Genomic DNA, 18,976 nt, shown 5'->3' with positions numbered 1-18,976 from the left:
CATGATCATAATTACTCTACTGGCCTGATAGAGAAAGGAATCTTATAGTAGTAAGAGGTATTTATACTTACCTCTAAGGGAACAGATAACTCTGTTAATGAGTAAGCTGACTTTGATCTTTGCCTGATGAAAGCCCCATTTTGTTGGTAATTGCTGAAGACAAAAGTTTCTAATTTTTCTGTTCAGTTACTTATTACCTTGAGTAATACAAAGTCCAGCATGTGCCTCTCCTGGGGATGGCTGAACACCTGCCTGCCCATGGGAAGGAGTGAATTCCTTGTTTTGCTTAGCTTGTGTGTGTGGATTTTGTTTTCCCTATTAAACTGTCTGTATCTCAATCTAATCTTGTTAAAGACAATAGTAAGTGACAGCTGCTTCCACACAGCCTGCATAACTTCTGAAGGCTGATCTACCCTGCTTAACCTGCAACATGGTGCAAAATCACAGTAATCATTGTTAAAATGACAGACTGTGCTTTGTGCTGTGCTGCCACCTTTGTGAGACACTCCCTCTGGCCGGATGCTCACCCACTCAAACTGCCCAACAGGCTTCACATAGCAACTTTTTATGTGTTCTTACATTATTGATAACTTCTAAAGCAGGCAGCTCAGTGTGGTTGCAAAGCTTTTTAACCTATTTTGTTATTGTTGACAGACTGCAGATGCCAACTGTTTAACTCCCAAGGAATCTGGAAAGTCAGACTACAGTGAACACCGCAGTTGTCAAATATTTTGCCCTACATCATAAAAGATAAATACATTCCTTTTCTCAGTCAGCCACAGCAGAGCATGATCAAAGTCCTCAAGTAACAAATGTGAACTTCCTCACCTAACCCATTCCCACGTAATAAATTGGATCAACTCTGGTATCCACATTAGAAACCTACACTTCCAGACTACTACACAGATCTTTTGTAGTCCCCGAGTCCTGCGCCAAGCCCCTGCAGTCAGCGTTGCCAGCTGTGCTGCCAGCCTGGCTGCAGGAGCTCCGGCCGGTGCCAGAGCCCATGGCCCTGCACAAAGCAGGGATTGTCACCCGTCTGCAGTGTGGCACTGGGTGGGAGGGCAGGGAGATGCCAGGCAGGGCCAGGCTCTGATGCCCTTGCCCCCAAAATCATGAGGTTTTCCTGGAATGAGCATTGTTTTGCGGACAGACACTTGTGTACAAAATAATGTAGTGACTTTGTAGGCACTGGAGGGCTACACCCAGGCTCCGGGGTAGGACACAGAGCTCCAGATGGCCTCAGCAGCCAGCATTTTCCTGGGGGAGCCCTGAGCCCCCAGCCTTCTGAGAAAGCAGGTGGTGTGAAGCAGCCACAGTCCCACTGCTGGGCAGGAGACTTGGTCCACAATACAGGCAGAGCAGTTTGTGTCTGCAGGGTCACTCCTGCTAACACTGCAGCACAGAGAGCCTTTTCCTATGGAAGTGTCCTGTGGAGAGGTGAGAATTAATGCCGCTAAGCAGTAGTGACGGGAGACATCATCCCAGCAGGAAGAAAATCCCTCCACTCTCACCTTGAAAAAGAGCTGCTTGTATTACTGTCTGGAGTTTGTGCAGGTGTGTGCTGATGTGTGTCAACAGCCCAGAGAAGCCAGGCTTTTCCCAGGGATGATCCAAACAAAGTTTGCTGGTTGAGCTATGGCAGCCTCGCTTGTTTGTCTCTGCCCATAGAAGGAGCCTGAGAGGATGAACTAAATTTAACTGGGTTGGTGAACTAGTCCCCTGCCCAACCTGCCCAAAATCTGCACTGTTTATCTGAGTAGCAGGAGGCTTATAGGCTTGGTGTCAGGTCATCTTTACCTCAGATGAGGATTGGGTTTGGGGTTGTGGTTTAAGCTTGGCTGTTTTGGTTTATTAGCTTTTTGGTTTTGGGGTTTGGTGGTTTTTGGTTTTTTTTTTTTTTTTTTTGTTGGTTGGTTGGTTTTTCTTGGGGTTTTTGGTTTTTTGTTTGTTTGTGGTTTTTTTTTTTTTTTACAATGCAGCTATGCTATGGTATGATTCATTGTGAAGGAGAGGAAACACAGGGTGCAGCAGTACAGCATTGCTGAACACAGACAGGACTTTCCAGGGCAAGGACATGACCCTGTCTGTAGCTGTTGCAGATGCACCCACTAACTCCAGGGGCCCTGTGCTGGACACAGAGGGCCTGTGTGCAGCCACAAACCCACCCTGCTGATTTCAACCACTGGCAATCCGTTTTAAAGGAAACATGACACTTCTTAGAAACCGTTTATTTTTACATGAGTAAGAACGGCCATCATCTCACTTAGAGGTGTGAGAGAAATAACCACTGCAGGCCTCCTCTGTGCTCTACACGGGCGGAGGGTCTGCTCCCCAGGCACCATCAGCCCTTTGTCCGGGGCACGAGGGGCACATGCCCCCCTCCCCACATCACCCCCCACAGGCACCCTCCAGGAGCTGTGCACAGCAGCAGCACTAGGAGTAGAGTGATGCCTTGGCCAGCCACATGTGGTTCCCCCCTCAGGGAGAGCCAGAACAGGGACTGTGGGCACTCAAACATTCCCCTCTTCACTCTCAGATTCCCTGGTTTCCAGCAAGTTTTTCTCATAGAGCTTAGTTTGGGACTGGGGAACAAAGGGCCATCTGTGGTGATGCAGTAGCAGGAAACACTGCCATGCCCAGTCCCATCATCATGAAGCAGTGCTGGACACAGAGGAAGCAGCTCTTGGCTGCCTTGAACTGGGCAGAGGCCACCAGGCTGCTCTGCAGCTTGGCTGTGGCCACCTGCCCCTTGCTGGGTGCCAGCAGGCAGCTGCACACAGCTCAGATGGCAGCAAGACCAGCCTGACTCAACTTTGTAAATCACTCCCACTATTCTCCGGGATAAACACAGCCATGCACTGGGCACTTCTTCTGCTGCACTTCATTCTGGGAGCCACAGTCCAGTGCCCAAAGAAAACAGCAGAAAACAGACACTTCTAGCTTGTGGATTCACCCCATTTATTGCAAGCAAACAGATGGCAAATAACTAGAACACAGAAAAGTTGTAATCTGACTTTGGCCTCTGATTTTCCTGTGTGATTGATGGCACACTGAAGGAAAAAAAAATTGTTTATTAAAAAAAAAAAAGTGAGAGGATGAAAAGAATGTTGAACAATTAGTGACATCTCATGTGAACAGATGGAGGATTAATAATGACAAGGAAATTCAAAGCCATGCCTAACATTCCTTATTGCAAACAAGATTTTGCAGGGGGTAGGGATAATGCTCTCCAAGGAGAATCAGCAGAGGATAAATCATCCACACTGGCTTTGTGAGCAGCATGTTTACTTTGGGAAGACGGTGACCACCTCATAGCCCTCTGGGGGAATCACCCGTTCCCGTGCGTGCTTCTCGCAGTAGATCTGATCTTCCACAAAGAAGTGTCCTTTCTGCTTGAGATTGGTGCCGCAGTCGCTGCACACGTAGCACTCGGGGTGACGCTGCTTGTCCCGGATCTTCACAAACATCCCTCTGGGGAGGAACCAGCACCGCTCAGTGCCCACTGTGTCTCTCCTCCCCAGCCCCCTCGAACCCAACCCAGAACCAAACCAGTCCCAAAGGTGAACCATTTTCTCCTGCTCCTGACAAGTCAAAGTATAGGCCTTATCTCTGGTCAGGCAAATGTTAACAGCACTTTTAGAAGCCCAACATGTGCTGGCATGGAAACTCTCCTCTAGAAAGTGTTTCCTAGCATTGCCTGCATAAGTTACACAGGGATAGTTCTATCACCTGTGGTGGGAAGAATTACTGTGATGGCATCTTTAGCTAGTGGCTGCAGACAGCACAACTGCATTCAAATGCCCAGGATCAAATGGCAGGCAGTAGCTTGACCATATGGGGAAGCAAAATCCAGGTACAAGCCAACTGGATGGCAAAACAAGTACAGAAATGCAGGGATGAACACTGCACAGTCAGCACTGCCTTTTTGCTAGTGACTGATGTGTGGGAGAAGCACAGAGACTAGATCCTTGTTTTAATCTCAGACATGGCTGCTTGGGAGCTGCAGTAAACAGATCAGCCAAATGTGGGCCAGCTCTTACTGAAGACCACAGTTCAGCCCAACAAATGACTAGGGAAACTACGAAAACTACACAGCAGTTTGTTAACTACCATCAGCCCCAACAACAATTTTCGAGTATTATTTTGTTCCAGCAGCCATCTCTCTTTTCTGTAATTCATTAGATTTGAGTGCTATTCAAGGCCTTGTGCTTTCTCTCCAGACCTACCCAGCTGGTTGAATAATTACAGGGTTTGTCTCTGATTCATATTTTACAGGCTATGGATTGCCTCTCTCATGAATCTGCTGGTCCAGATGCTCCAGGCATGCTGGGACCATGCAATCACAGGGTAGCAGGTCTCAGCAATAATCTGATAGCCTGTGGCAGGCAGCATCTGAAAAATCAGAATTCTTCCATGACAGTGCAGGTTTGGCTACCGGTACTTGGCTGCTGTGTAGTCAGCTGTTAAGTTAAGGGGGTTGCAGAGAAACAATTTGAAGAATTTGAGGTTAAAAAATGGAGTGACTCTGGAACAATTTGAAGCATTTGAGGTTGAAAAATGGAGTGACTCTAAGACATAGTTTGTCAATGCTGGGTCCCCCATGTGGTTGCACTTATGATACAGCAGCTCTGTATCAAACCCAAATCCTATGTCTGCTGGAGTTGTATTTTACCCACATAAAGACAAAAACCAGTATGTCTGCATAGACACAGTGGAGGTGTGAGGTCCTACAAGAGAGTGGGGAGCAAAACGCAGCTCTGCAGTCCCCACTGCCCCGGCCACCAAGGTAAGTGTCCATGCCACGCCTGGGAGCACTGAGACAGGAAATGCATTAAATACACAGGCCCTGAATAAAAAGGTCATTTTGTTTCCAAATGCTGTAAGCAGATTTCAGGTCAGCCAAACACTGCAGCAACAACTGCCTCAAGGTTTGAATCACAGGGACTTGCTCTGGTTTCCACTGATACGGATCTGTAGATGGAAACCCAACTCCTGCCTCACTGCTGGGACCTGCAAAGGTAGTGTTATTAAAGCTGGTGAGAATAAACGTGCCTTGAGTCTCCTGGATGCACTGGATGTGGGTAAGTGAAGGTGTTTGGGTGCACTACCTCAGCGCCTGGCACAGGCACAGGCTGATCACCTGCAACCCCAGGGACAGGCTTACTTACACAATGCCAGATCCACACTTGTCGCACATGGGCAGCTTCTGGGCATTCCCAATCGATGAGGCCACCTTTGTGGTAGGGGCTTTGACGCTCCTAAATCCAGATGGTTTGGTAGGGTCTCCTGGGGGTGGAAGGAGAGTGCTTCAGAGCATGTGAGATGCGTGGCTTGAGGCTGTTCCTCCCAAGCAGGTGCTCTGCTGGGGTCATGATATTCTTTAACCCCAGCTCTGAGGCAGGGATTCATGCATGGAAAGTGGGCAGGGATTTAGGGATGTGTGGGGAGGAAGGAGAGGAGGGACACAGCTGAACCTCACCCTGGAAATGTGAGGGCTTGAGATGGTGGGCAGTCAGAAGAGATTATTTTCTCATCTTAAAAGCCCATCAGACTTCAGCTGTTGTATCTCACATGCACAGATGCACAAAGCAAAGCAAAGCCTGAGCCTTGGCAGCACTGGAGTCTGCCTGATGTGTCCTGATCACACAGAGTCAAGCTGATTCCCAGATTTAAGCTCAGAAAGAGGTGGGTGTTCTGTTGGGAGGACTGTCAAAGCCCTTTTCCAGTCAGCTGTCTGTTTTACAGTGGAGTTGGTTCCCCCAAGACTCCTAGAAGATTTGGTTAACAAACTCCTTCTTGCAGAGCCCTGGGACACTGGGGATAACCTTGCTGCGGCATAGCATGCTCCACGTATCTCCCTATTGCAACTTCTCTGGGGCAGGGAGGTCCTTCTCTCCTGCAGGGCCTTTGCAGGAGACATTGTGCTGACCTGGATGCCTAAATCAGCAGTGGATCCTAGATGTGGGATACGAGGCAAGCCTTTAAAAATCTGCAGGGAAAAAGGAGCCTTTTATAAAATGACACCAATGATGAGACTAATCTCATCTACTTGACTTTTCTAAGGGGTTCAACACCAGTTAACAAGGGAAGGAGGCTGCTGAGACTCCCACGATATTTCACCAGAAACACCTTGGACTGTGAGGGACACTGATGAAACCCTTCATGCCAGTGCCAAACCAAGAGCACACTTCCAATGGGCATTCCCAGCTCAAGGGGCAGAAAAATCCTCCAAAGACAGACCCTGGTGACCAGCTATGTCAGGGACTCACCACGGCCCAGGGCAGCATCATTGACAGAAGAGGAAAAAGGGGGGGAACTGCGTACCACAGCTGTGGGGCAGGTGATGCTGTGCTGGTTTGCCTTTAGGGCAGCCTTCAGCTCAGAGGTTCGCATCCAGCTCTGTGCAGATGCTGGTCCAGAGATTCCCTAACCCTCCAAACATGGCAAGAGCCACCTGCCCTCCAAGAGTTGCTGCAAGTGACCCTCACTGGGAAGCAAGCAGCAGCAATCACATTTTCAGACTCTTTCCTATCACTTCTCTTCACTCCCTTTGCCTCAACCGGCACTTTGCTCTTATCAGCAACATTGACAACACATTTTTAAATCTCTCCTAATCAAACACCCATGGGAACATGGCATGTTCCACCAGGCCTTAAAAGACCAGCCATGGTGCTTCCAAACAGCCACATTTGGCCGCTGTGCCAGGCCCAGGCTCTCAGCTGGTGTAAGTGCAGCCCACACAGTCAGCGATGCCCCAAGGGCCTTGTCCCAGCTGGGCGATGGCTCACAGCTGTCATTCACAAGCCACTGCCTGGAGCCCGGCTGGGAGAAAGCGCCATCCAATGTGCCATTTATCACAGGGAATGCCATCCAATGTGCCATTTATCGCAGGGAATGCCATCCAATGTACCATTTATCACACCAACGATCTGACTCGCAGCAGTGTGTGTTTGTTTGCTGCTGGCCGAGCAGCACAGCAGGCTGGGCCATGGAGCATTGTCAGCTCACTGTGGAATAATGCCAGAGCCTATCCCAGTCCCCTGATCAGGCAGGCAAACCTTGTGCCAGAGAATCCCAACAATGCTGCAAATCTTCAAAGAAAGATAAAACAGAGAGGCTTTTGCTTCTTATCTTCTTCAGCATTACTAAGCACAGGGGAGGACCTTGGCTTCGGGAGCAGTCCGGGCTACTCCTTTCATGCAGGAGCTGAACCCTGAGGGCAAGCTGCAAACACTCAATATTTAAAAGATTCTTTCAGGTAGGTATTTTAACAGCATATTAGAGACTCCATGATCCTGGTTTCTTTCTTTCTATTGTTTCCTTATTTCCTTCATGTTGCTGTTTCCCTACAGATCCCTCAGACTTATCAGCACTTGGCTGATCTGTTTCTCTTTGTGGTGAATATCTCAGCACCAGGCTTTTTTTGGATTAAACTGAACATACCACTGCCAAGCTAATAACACAAAAGACTGGCCTAAGGACAAAAAAAAGGTCATTCTTGGAATTCTTTTCCCATTCATTTATTTTATTTTATTTAAGGGGAGAAGAGAGCATGATTTAGCCCTCAAATAAGTTAATTGGCTTTTTTATCTTAAACTCTATAGCTCCAAATTGTACAAGTCCAGACCTAAGATCAAGAATGCCAAGAAGAGTGAATTTTCAGAGGTTAAAAGCTATGAACTGCTCACTGTAACCCAGTTTCTATATTTTTACATTCAGCTGCAGAAGGGGATATTTTTTCTTGTGTAGGGGAATGGAGTTCAGAAGCAGTAGGACTCACTGAAGAGCACTATCTTGTGATACCATCCAAAGTCTTGACTCTAAGATGGTCTTTAGTCAGTGAATACTATCTTAAAGGGGGCAAAACTTTAGAAACTATAGGAGATTTTGTAACTTTAAAAATTCCTTCTTGATAACTAAATGTTGCAAGGGTTAATTTCTGGAGAACTCACTCAATGTTTAAGGAATCTTGTGGGCCCATAGACACTGAAGCTAATAAATGAGAGACTATGAAGGGATCAAATTTGTGACAGGGTCTGCAGGTTTCTGTAGAAGCCACCTACATGTGCTATCTTGAACACTCAACAGCTAAATGTAAAATAAAGTTTTAAACACTACTTGAACACTCAACAGCTAAATGGAAAATAAAGTTTTAAATGCTACTCAACCCAAAGAACAGCAGAGGGGAAGAGCTCCAATCAGGTACTCACCTTTCTCCTCTGACTCCAAGATCTCTTGCAACACAAGAAACGAAGCAGACTGTCTGGGTGGCTCATTTGACTCTTGATTCTCCTGCAGCATCTTGTAAACCTCAGATTGTTTGTCTATGGCAATGTTGCCCAGGGTCTGGTTATGCTGATCTAAACTGAGGAAGGAACAGAGAATCCTCTTGTTAAATGGATGAAAACTAAAGCAAATCCCTCTAGCAAAACTTTCACGATGCATCACATGACTGAAGAATGAACGTGCAAAGCACACTCACAACGGGAGGCCACGAACACAGAGGTGCTGGGTGTGCTCCGGGTGGGACTGGCACACTGGGCTGGGCTGTGTGCCCACGCTGCTGTCTGCAGCTGCTCACCAACTGCCCCTAGCCAGGGTTCTCCCTGCTTCACAACTACCTCACATTCCAGCAGCTAAAACCTGCCCAGGAAATCACAGCTCTGTTAATAGGAAAGTAAAGAATTCATGTGCTGGGATGGGAATCCCACCGAGCAGCTGTGCCATCCACACATGTTCCGTGCATGTATAAACTACCTTACACTGCTACCTTAAACCACTGTGAATCTCAAACTAAGTTTATTCCATTAAAAAGAACTCTTTGCAAGTATCCTATGAATTGCTTGTAAATGTCACCTTCATGAAGTAACAACTGTAGGGTCTAAATAGAAGATTCTCTGATTGGAAGTAATTCAGTCTGGTTTTCAAGTGAGTGTTATTATTTCCATCTTCTAGGTGGAGCCCATTTGCAGTATTTTACTAAGGTTAATGAGCAGGTCGAGGGCAGAGATTTCTGCCAGCTAAGGCTAAGCCCTCAGTGCAGCTGCCCTGAGGTGCTGCTGCCACCCCTCATGTCATGAGGGACTTGCATCCCCAACGTAGAGCCCAAGGTGCTTCAGGGGCAGCTTTTCACAGCACAGGGTCATGGAAAGGGTGGTCATTGTGCCACTCAAAGGGTCTTTGGGGAATAAAAAGGAGTCTGCAGGCAGTACCTAAGATATACTCCACATGCAGTGGGTAGAGGATAAGTTAAATTGCAGAGGATATTTAGAATATCCCTTGGGAAAAGCTTTCCAATATGTCCATTGACACTGAAATACCAGAGAAGATTGTTGTGGACAGGTGAGGAACCTTTAAACTAAAGGATTTGAAAACAGTCCAGACAAATATGCAGTGGGATTTATTTAAATCAGTGGTTTAAATTGCCAAATGCTGGACTAAGGGATGGACTAAAGGACACAGGAAGTTCCTGCCTACTTTGTGTTCTGTAACTCCAGTAAAACATATGATAAAATGAAACAGCTGACAAATCTCCTCTGATAGCTCAATTCTATAATGTAGTCTTATAAATGTAAATGGTCTACTCAGTTTCACCATTCTTGCACTCTGTGATTGCATGAAAAGTACATAAACATCCTGAAGTTCAGACTAAATTGCAGAAGGAAATCTTTTTCTCGAGGAGGCAACCACATACTTTCAATGCCAATGACCTACTGAGTCATCTGGGAGTTACTCTACATAATAAACTCTTCAAGCATCAGAAGTAAAATCATCACATGAGTTATAAAATGCTATTTCCATAAAAAGGATTTCATAAAATGTTTCCATCTTTAGCAATTTTCAGTGGAGCAGGAAGCACATTAGACATGCAAACAGTTGAACCTTTGAAGCCTGAATCTCAGTTACTGAAGCTTCTTACCCAAATAAAACAATTATGTGCCTTCTATTAGACAGAAGATGGCCCATGCTCCACTTTACATTCATCTCATGTAAACTCATATACTCCCACTGCTCTATCTACCCATAAAAACATTATGCAAGAAGCCTTTAATTGCAGTTTGTGTACTAAGAATGTTTCGATAACATGCATCCAAAACACAGAGGCTAAATAATCTTAAAAAGCATTAGTCAAACAAAGCCATCACATTTCAACCATGCATTGTGGCAGTGCATAACATACAGATCAGCTCCCCCAGGTATGCACCCTATATGTCCATTTGCACATACAGGATGACCAAAAGGCTATAAAACCATCAAACCCAGATTTGTACCAGCAGAGTAAAATACCTCAAACTGTCAGGGCAGGAGGCTATGCTGCTTAAATGAAACAACATCTCCAAAAAGCATGTGTATCTTTTGAAAGGGCAAGGCCACAGAAATTGTACCTGCAAGATATTGAGTCTCTGTATGCCAGCTGATTTGGCACCTTCTGTTACACAGGTACTTTATCTGCAGCAATTGGCAGCAACTGGTGTCCTTTTCTGTGTACACGAGTTCCCTCATGCAGAAACTTTGTAGGGAACAACTCCAACCACATTTATTGGGTCTTAGACTTACACAATTACTGGATCTCATTGCTGTTACCATGGGAAACTTGCAACACTGACTAATACTTGATCACTGAGCCTTAAATATTGGCAAGAAGATAATAAAGACACAACCTTGCACAATCTTCAAAAAGCACAATTTGTTTTTTACTAATGCTATTTTACTATTTTATACCAGTCTATTTTGCAAGGCTTACGAAGGTCTCAAGGCTACAGGAAGGCCCAGTGCTTGGAGCACCCCCTTTTGCCATTAAACAATTGCTAATATCTGGGGCTCCTTTGGGAGCACTATTAGCTCTCCAGCACAGAGAGCTGGCAGTGGGACCACTCCTGGTGTGCATGGTACTGACTACAAGCCAGAGCACTGACTTACAGCAAGTGACTGCACTGAGTAACAAGGCAGGAGTAAATCCTCAGCCTCCCACTATCTCTTGGCTCCTGGCACATGGCAAAGCTTGGCTGTGTGTGTGCAGGGGTGAGGACAGCAGCTTTTCTGCTCTGAAGTACATGGTTCCCAGAAGGGAACTGTGAGCAGTCCAGGAGCCATGAGATCTGGCTATGTCCTTTTCCGCCCCATGGAAGCCCTGGGATTGACCTCTGTCCTGGGCTTCATGTCACACAGCTGCAAGCTGCTTGGTCACATAGCAGAAGGTTCACAATTCATCCTTGACTGGACTCCTGCAAGACAGATAAATGTGCTTTCCATTTCACCTGTCCTGACACTGAAGTCCTTGCTATAAAACCCAGAGGCTGTCACTCAGAGGCACAGGCCACGGGGTTCCCAAGTACCACAAAGTCGACATCAAACAGCACCCAGGCCTTGTGATGCTGGAGCTCACCACAGGTCCTGCAGACCTCAGAGCATGCTGAGCATCCTCCACTCCTTTGGGCAGAGGTAGCCTGTGTGGCAGCAACCTCTGCAGACAAGCGGGGAACACAGACTGTCCCTCCATGTGCCTGGTGACTGCCAGGCTGCTCCAAACTCCTCTGACTGTTGTCAGCCAAAGATGGAGAGCATGGGTGCCTGCTCCAGCCTGAAATGAAACATGCTCAGCACACACCCATGGCCAATGAAACAAAAGAACAAAGACTGGCAGCACCTGTCAGTCACAAACAACAAAAGTTATTTGAAGTGCAGGAAAAATACCAGCTTTCAGGATAAAGCACTCTCCTATCCTCAGCAAACTCATCTGCTGCAGGTGGCTCCTCCAGAAAAGCCACCAAGTGTGTCAAGTCCCGCTGTGAGGTTGTGCAGGGGGCAGTGGACATACTGACACGCTAAAAACATGTTTCGGTGTTTCCCATGGTGTTGGGCACAGACACAAGGCAGAGAAAGCTCCTGTGAAGAGTCATGCACTGACGTTGGAAGGGTGAAATGTAAATGCTGTTTTCTTGTGACCGGACAATGCCATGAGCCACAGATGGCGACAAGGGACTCGTGGACACTGAAATGCAGATGAGCAGGTGTGCTGAGCTGGCTGCAGAGGCCATGGGCAGGTTACCTGGGGAAATCAGGGCTAACAGAAGAGATCTGCCCCTGCAGGGTGTCCATGATGTTGCTCTGCGAATAGAGCTGCAGGGGAGAATTGAACTGCACGTGCAGCACTTTGAGTCCCGGCACCTCCACTTCCACAGGGCTTTTGGGGCAGACCTGGGCCGCGTGCTTCAGCTGCCCAGGCCCCACTCGGACCTGGCTGGGGCTGGAGGAGGTGCTGTGCCTGCGCCGCAGCTCGGAGCTCTGCAGAGGGTCGTACACGGAGGCCACGGGAGCCTGCATCGCACCCACCGGCGATGGGCGGCTGCCAGCCCACGCGTCCACGCGGGCACTGGGAGGTGGGCTGTTCAAGGTTTGTTTGGGGTTTACATTGCCAAATTGAGGGGAAAATGCAGAGGAGGAAGAAAGGAAAGAAGAAAGAAATTAATGAAGAGCAAAGCCAAATACTTCAAGCCATCAAGCAGCTGTTTTAAGGACACACCACTGAATACACAAATTTACAGGCTTCTGGCTAATGCTGTGCCTCTGGTCTCACACTCAGGTGTGTCCACACAAAAACTAAAAAGCAAGCCCTCCACTGATAAGCAAATGCATGGGTTGTAAAAACCATGAAGAAGTGGCAGCAGGGGTTTCATTTTACAGTAACTCCCTACACACACTCTTATGGTCCCACTGTCTGGACAAGGAATGCCACCTTCACTCCTGCTCTCCTCAAAGCTAACCATGGCATCCTACTGAGGAGTAATCTCACCTCCCATCCCAAACCAGATGTGCTTAGCAGTGGGCCTTCTCCGTCCCCCCCTGCTTTGTGACATCAAATCCAGTGGAGATATTTGCTTTTATTTCTATATGTACTACAGCCCTGCATTTATACCACACACCCTCTAAGGATAAAGCATGGACTAGGTCTCCAGTCACGTCACCACGTCCAGTGGCAGGATCAAGTGCTGGGCTCAGACTGGCTGTGTATCTGTAGGATGCAGGATGGGGATGCAGATAAATGTCAGATAAACCCAGAGCAAGGTCAGGTATGTACCAAATAACTCAGTGAAACAGATGGGCAGGAATTTAAAGGCAGCTGGAAGATTGTGTGAAGGGAGAACCTAGACATCCTGTGCTTCTGTACTGGGGAGACTACAGTGGGTTTTTAACAGCTGGCTGAGGTCCCTGGCTCTCACTGAAACCAGCAGTAATTTATTTGCTTTTGATGACTCTGTAAACAAAAGCATATTAGCATCAAAGCCTCATCCAGAGTTTCCCAGCATTCCTTTGCAACTTGCTGTGTTTCAGCAAGGAAAGGATGAAAGAAATGCCATGTATCCAAGATGGAGCAGGGCTGGCAATGGATGCTCCTGCTAGGAGGAGCAGAGTGAGCCACAGCCCTAGAAGGAACTCACCTCTTTCCTGATCCCTGCAAGAGAAAGGGATCAGCTACAATTTTCCAGCTACAATCTGCCTGGCTTCCAGGGAGTGCTCTCACATGGGGGGGACACCAGAGCAGACTAGGAATGGTCCCTAGTCTGGCTCCCTGTCAGATGGTCCCATCAGGTTAACACAATGTCAGATTTCCCTTGTCCTTGCTCTGCTTTTGACCAGCCCCTGAATGAGGCTGCTGAGTCTACCAGAAGCAAATGAAGAACAATCTGTCACCTTGTCTGCCAGCTGCAGCACTGTAACTGCCTAGAAAGGACCATGCTGCAGACTGGGCTGCCAATCCAAGGAGTTAGTTTCACTCACAGGAAAGTCATCAGGCTCATGTTAAACAACAATCAGGTCCTTGTACCCTGCAACAGCAGAGGCTGAAGTTACTTTTGCCTCCCCATTCTCAAGTCAGAAATTTAATCAAGTATTACCAAACGCACTGGACTTCCAGCTTTTATTACAAAAATAGCCAAAGCCTTGAGTTTGATAGTGCTATGCAGAGACTTAGGGCAGTTAAGCAACCTGACCATCACAGCCAGAAAACTTTCAAGTAGCTTCTGGTTTATTACCTCCAATGAAAAAGAGGGAAACTTTGAAAATCTAGGACAAAATAATGTCTTTGGTGAGGCTCAGTTGCAAACACAGAAATGAACAGGCCCTTTGAAGTTTGGGACCCTTTCCAATCTCAGACATAAAATCCCTCACACAGAATGAATGCTTCAACAACTTTTTAAAACTCCAGTGAAAAGCAAAGTTTGATAATAAACCACAGAAATATCCAAACTAAGGTAGAGCCTGGCTATGAATCCCAGGCCAGCTGGGAACAGGGATGGGTGTGCTTCCTGCACTAGCTGGTGCCTTTCCTGCCCAGCATGGCAGCGAAGCCAGCACAAAACAGTAACTTTAGGAAGTGCTTGTAACAAGCTATCAGGCACCTGTTCAGACCAGCAGGCTGGTATGTCATGCTGAACGCACGTGGAAACTGCGTCGGTCTCTGCTAAACAAAGAAACACAACAGCATTAATTCCATGTCTGCACCTCATGAAACGTTCCCCACTCCTCCGAGCCCTGTCCCTGGGAACAACATCCACGTTTGCGCCTCTTCTACTTCCGCAGTCCTGAAAGAGAGCTTTTCTTGGTTTAACAGACTGGTACCTTCACAGTGAACTCGTGTCTCCTGAAGCCTTTCCCTGGAGGCCCAGGGAGGGGGGTGAGGGAGGTACTTACGGCTTGGTAGGCTCCAGGGCCCCAGGTGATGTTTTTGTCTCCACTGCACTGTTGAAGGTCTGGATGTTCTCTGAGGAGTAGAGGCCTGCTGGGCTGTTGTACTGAGCAGTGATCACCCTGGGGGCAGAAGCTGTGGCAGCAGTGAAGGGCACTGCACTCCGATTGTGTGCACTTCCTATGTGCCTTATTTCCTGCATGCAAAGGAGCAGAGGCAACAATCAGAGGTGCTCAGGCATGCAGGTGGATGTGACAGGGCAGCCCCACAGCCACTGCAGTGGTGGCCTTCACGTGTGGTCTCAGCTGAGGAGCAGGAGACCACAACCACCAAAGCAAGTGAGCATCTTCCAGATGGCATGAGGACCCATCCTGGACGGCTTCAGGATGACCTTCAGGACATTTCAGTGTTGACATAATGGCAACGTAAGAGCTCAAAACCACTGCCAGAGCTATTAGCTCAAGGTGCCACACACCTGGGAGCTTCTGCAAGCCTACAGTAAGCTACAGGACCAACTTCCTCATGCAAGACTACAGATTTTAAGCATTCCTTGCAATTCCTGAGAGCAGGGTTGATTTCTGTGGAAAAGTGAAGATGAGGGGCAGAAAGAAGAGCACTTCTCAATGACATCTGAAAGTTCGGCTTCCTTTAGATAAGGCAACCCAAAAAAGAAGGGATTTGTCATTAATACAAGTGCACTGGAGCATCTCTGCTCCTTCAGCTAAGACCAGGGTACACAGCTGTCATTGATGAACAACTTTGGAATTTCTAGACAAGAAAATCCAGAACAAAGGTGTGAAGATGACCGTTGTTAATACAAAAGATTGTCCACAGGCAGTGACAGCTAACTTTCAGCAACTTCTTCGGTGTCAGAAGTACAAAATATCACCCAGATGTTCTGTGTTTGCTGCAAATTGGAGGCTTCCAGCAGTAGTAGTGTACACTTAGAAACACAGGCTACAATCTAATAAGAAAAAGGGCAAATCCAAGTTAAATAAGACTTGAGCTAGGACTCTTCTTAATCACAGGCAGTGCCAACAAAAATGAGGACATTTCTAAGCCCTATCACCAGTTCAGCAGGCTGGGAATTAGCAGCCTTCTGGCAGAGATAACAACATCCAGAGCTTATTTCTCCCCAGAGAAGATGCTTGACCAAAGCAAGAAGAAAGTATAATTTGGCCTCACTAGAGCAGGCATAAGAAAGGACTAACAACCATAGAGGTGGCTGAGATATTGCAGGCTAAGAGATGGCACCAAAACACAACTTTTGAAATGTTTCAGCCAGCCATAGAGATTGGGCCTGGCTTCAATAGAGGGCTAACAGCCAATGGCACAGGATGAAAGGGGGCACTTCTCAGCCTGCTGGGTCCCAGCTCTAACACACTAGTTCCCACTCCCACTCCAAACAGGCGCTGACTTCTACAGCAATGACGTGAGCTTTTACTGCCCTATGAACATCTCACAGCGCTTGTTTGCTGGAGATAAAGTTACAAGATAAACATTCATTAGACAAAAAGTATGACTTAAATCCCCCTACAGATTTTTCTTTAAATCACTTTTTTGACTCCAGACTTCCTTAGGCAGCTGGCTAGCCTTCCCAGACTGACAGATGGGAGTCATCTCACTTCATGGCATTCGAATGCTATTTATGGCACCAAGCAGAGCACAGAATCCCTCAGAGAAGGGTGGCTTGGATCCAAACGCCCTCGTGAGTTACAAGTCATTTGAAATCAGCAGGGTAGCTCAAGATGTTCAGGTGTGGAGTGACGAGGCTGCTCTCCCACAGCTTTCTGGCCAATATGTATGGATGTTAGCCATTAAACTTTCCCACACACCAAAGGGAAAATGACCCTGGAGTAATTAGCTAATCTCCCTTTGTTGTAATCTCATTCAAACCACATAACAGGACTTGTGAAAATAGTCCTTCCCATGGCAAAAATGTGGATTTAGCAAAAAAACCCCAAACTTTAGCCTCTATGTCAAACCATGGGGAACAGTTATATCAGCACTAAACACACATGGCAGCCCACCATTCAGAGGCCATGAGTGGGAGAGGGTTACAGATGTGCACATTAATAGTCAGTTTCATGAAAGACTGAGAGAGAAGGTTTAGGCTAAGGGGTTATATTCATAGGTCAAATAGACTCCACATTGAAATCATGTCCCAAGATGTGTTGAGGAAACATTTAATAACTAATTTTAGAATTAAGGAAAGGGAAGTAATTTACAGTTTGTTGTTTTTTTTTTTTTTTTTAAGTCTGGTTTCCTAAGAAAGTAAGGTGTCTCAATTACATACCCAACGTGCACATGGGCATGCTGAACCTCTGAATGTGTCAGCCAAGCTGAATTGAGTTTGACAGTAATGGAGGCCTCAAGGATCCTTATCTTCCTGCAAGTGTTGAGGCAGGAAGAACAGGGCAGCTACATGGAGAAGAGAGACTGATATCACATTAGTGCCTTGACTCCAAGAACTGCAACACACGCTCTGGCACAGAATCCACATAGGATCTTTTGTCCTACTTTTGGACACCAGGTAGGTTTTCTGCTGTGTAGTAACACCAAGACCATAAGTTTAACTTTCAAAAGTGTTGGGACATCTCCAGGAGCTCTCAGGTGTATAGAGGTCACTGACTATAAGGGAGTTTAACAGTTAAACAGAGAAATTGGTGCAGAACTTGGTGTCTGAAGATTGGAAAAATCCCATGTGGAGAACAGCACGGAAGGTGAATAACTCGAGAGTATACAGACTACAGACAAGTATTACAAGAACAGGAGCATTTTAAAGTGCACTTGGATAATCCAAATTCTCCAGCACTTCCTGTTATACCATGCTGTTCTTTCTGCTCAAGCTGTGGAAGGAATTTGCAAAGAACAAGTGCCTTCATGATCCCAAGATCAAAAGATAATGTGTTTTCACTGTCAAATATATTTATCTAGGGATTTTCCAGAACTGCCAACCTAGGGCCTGTGCTGTGCAGCAGTTTTGTTAAAGCCCTGGAATCATATTTATGTTACAGTTTCTCACTTACTGCTGGAAAAAAGTCAGATAAGTAACACTTCCAAAAACCTGTCCACCAGCAGACAAGTGGAAAATAGTGCAAAAACCCAGCTACACCGTGCATATTTGTGGGGACAGCACCCAGTTTGTGCATTTGAGATGCCTAGGGTTTGCAGGCATTTCTAAGGCTGTGGCAATCCCAAATCCAACACAAGGAAAAGGGGGCAAGTAGCATTAAACAGCATCCCTGGCTGGAGCACAGACTGCAATAGCAGTAAGCAATGGTCTGTTTGCAGAGGGAGAACTGGCAGTCACCTAAAAGGACATGATCTTATCCAGCCAGGACACGACCTGCTCTTTCTCTGAGAGTAGTACAGAGGAGTGTGATTGATGTTAGATCCCTTCAGAGACACCTTCTGTTGGCACCTTCAGGCAGAACTGGAAGCACTTGCCTCACTCTCCCTGCAAGCTGTGGCACTACCTCAGTCCCTTTACACCAGCCCTGTCAGCAGCCAGCAGGGATACCAGCAGTGGTTATTTTGGTCTGAAGCTGGGGTGGAATCTCCCAAGCTACCAGGTAGGATATTCAAGAGCATTATTTTACCACTATAAACTGACACCATGATAGTGACATTGCTTTGTCTGCACAGTCATCAGCCTTGCTTCCCTCCTTCCTTTGCAGGGGTTATGTTTCCAGAGGGCCCAGCAGAGTGACTAGACCAAGCTAAGCTAGATTAACAACTGCATAGACTTCTCTACCAGCTGCTTCTGAACTCTCACTTCACTTTGAAATTGAAGCAATTCCTTCAACAGCCTCCTCCCTATCTAAAGTTGTCCCCCATAAGAACAAGCTCAAAATGGCTTTGGAGCACAACCCCACATGCTCCCACTGCAAATGTCCCCATCTCACAGAAAAAAAAGCTATTTTTCAATCCCAAGGACAAACAACATTTGTAGCTTCAAGTCAGACATGCACATCTTCGGCCAGATGAGTTCTCTGGGTGCTAGCTGTTAGTGGCAGCAGCCCTCTCTGGGGCAGATGGGACACAGCTGTGTGCTGCAGGCACTGCAACCCAGCCATTCCAGCTGGGTGCTTAGGGGGTCCCACTGCCACCACCACAGCCCGCCAGCAGAGAGCTGCCAGCAAAGGTGCCAGGCTGTGAGGATGGGGAAAACATCCCTGTGCCAGGGCAGGAAGCAGATCAGCATTTCCTACTGCACCAGCTGCAGGCTACGTCATGGGGAATTATCAGGGAAAACAATGGCCCCTTCCTCCCTCTCATATGAGG

General features: G+C 47.0%; 1 protein-coding gene across 2 annotated transcripts in view; it reads right to left on the bottom strand.

Moving 5' to 3' along the window:
* Positions 1–2,937: 2,937 nt before the first annotated feature.
* PDLIM1 (PDZ and LIM domain 1) overlaps positions 2,938–18,976 on the bottom strand; it is a 43,766-nt gene continuing 27,727 nt past the window's right edge. The window contains exons 1-5 of one of the 2 annotated variants that reach the window (XM_059851435.1): positions 14,403–14,467; positions 12,053–12,388; positions 8,214–8,368; positions 5,172–5,289; positions 2,938–3,474 (exon numbers count right to left, since the gene is read on the bottom strand). In XM_059851435.1, coding sequence (XP_059707418.1) covers positions 3,288–3,474; positions 5,172–5,289; positions 8,214–8,368; positions 12,053–12,388; positions 14,403–14,431 — 825 coding nt within the window. In that variant the 5' untranslated portion in view covers positions 14,432–14,467 and the 3' untranslated portion in view covers positions 2,938–3,287. Of the gene's footprint in view, positions 3,475–5,171; positions 5,290–8,213; positions 8,369–12,052; positions 12,389–14,402; positions 14,468–14,694; positions 14,886–18,976 lie in introns of those variants that run through there. The other variant, XM_059851434.1, reaches the window with a different exon arrangement.

Source organism: Haemorhous mexicanus, chromosome 7 (genome assembly GCF_027477595.1).
Source record: "Haemorhous mexicanus isolate bHaeMex1 chromosome 7, bHaeMex1.pri, whole genome shotgun sequence".
In the NCBI taxonomy this organism is placed as follows: Eukaryota; Metazoa; Chordata; class Aves; order Passeriformes; family Fringillidae; genus Haemorhous; species Haemorhous mexicanus.
The sequence above is the reverse complement of the archived record's forward strand: the minus strand, read 5'-3'. Positions and strand labels throughout refer to the sequence as shown.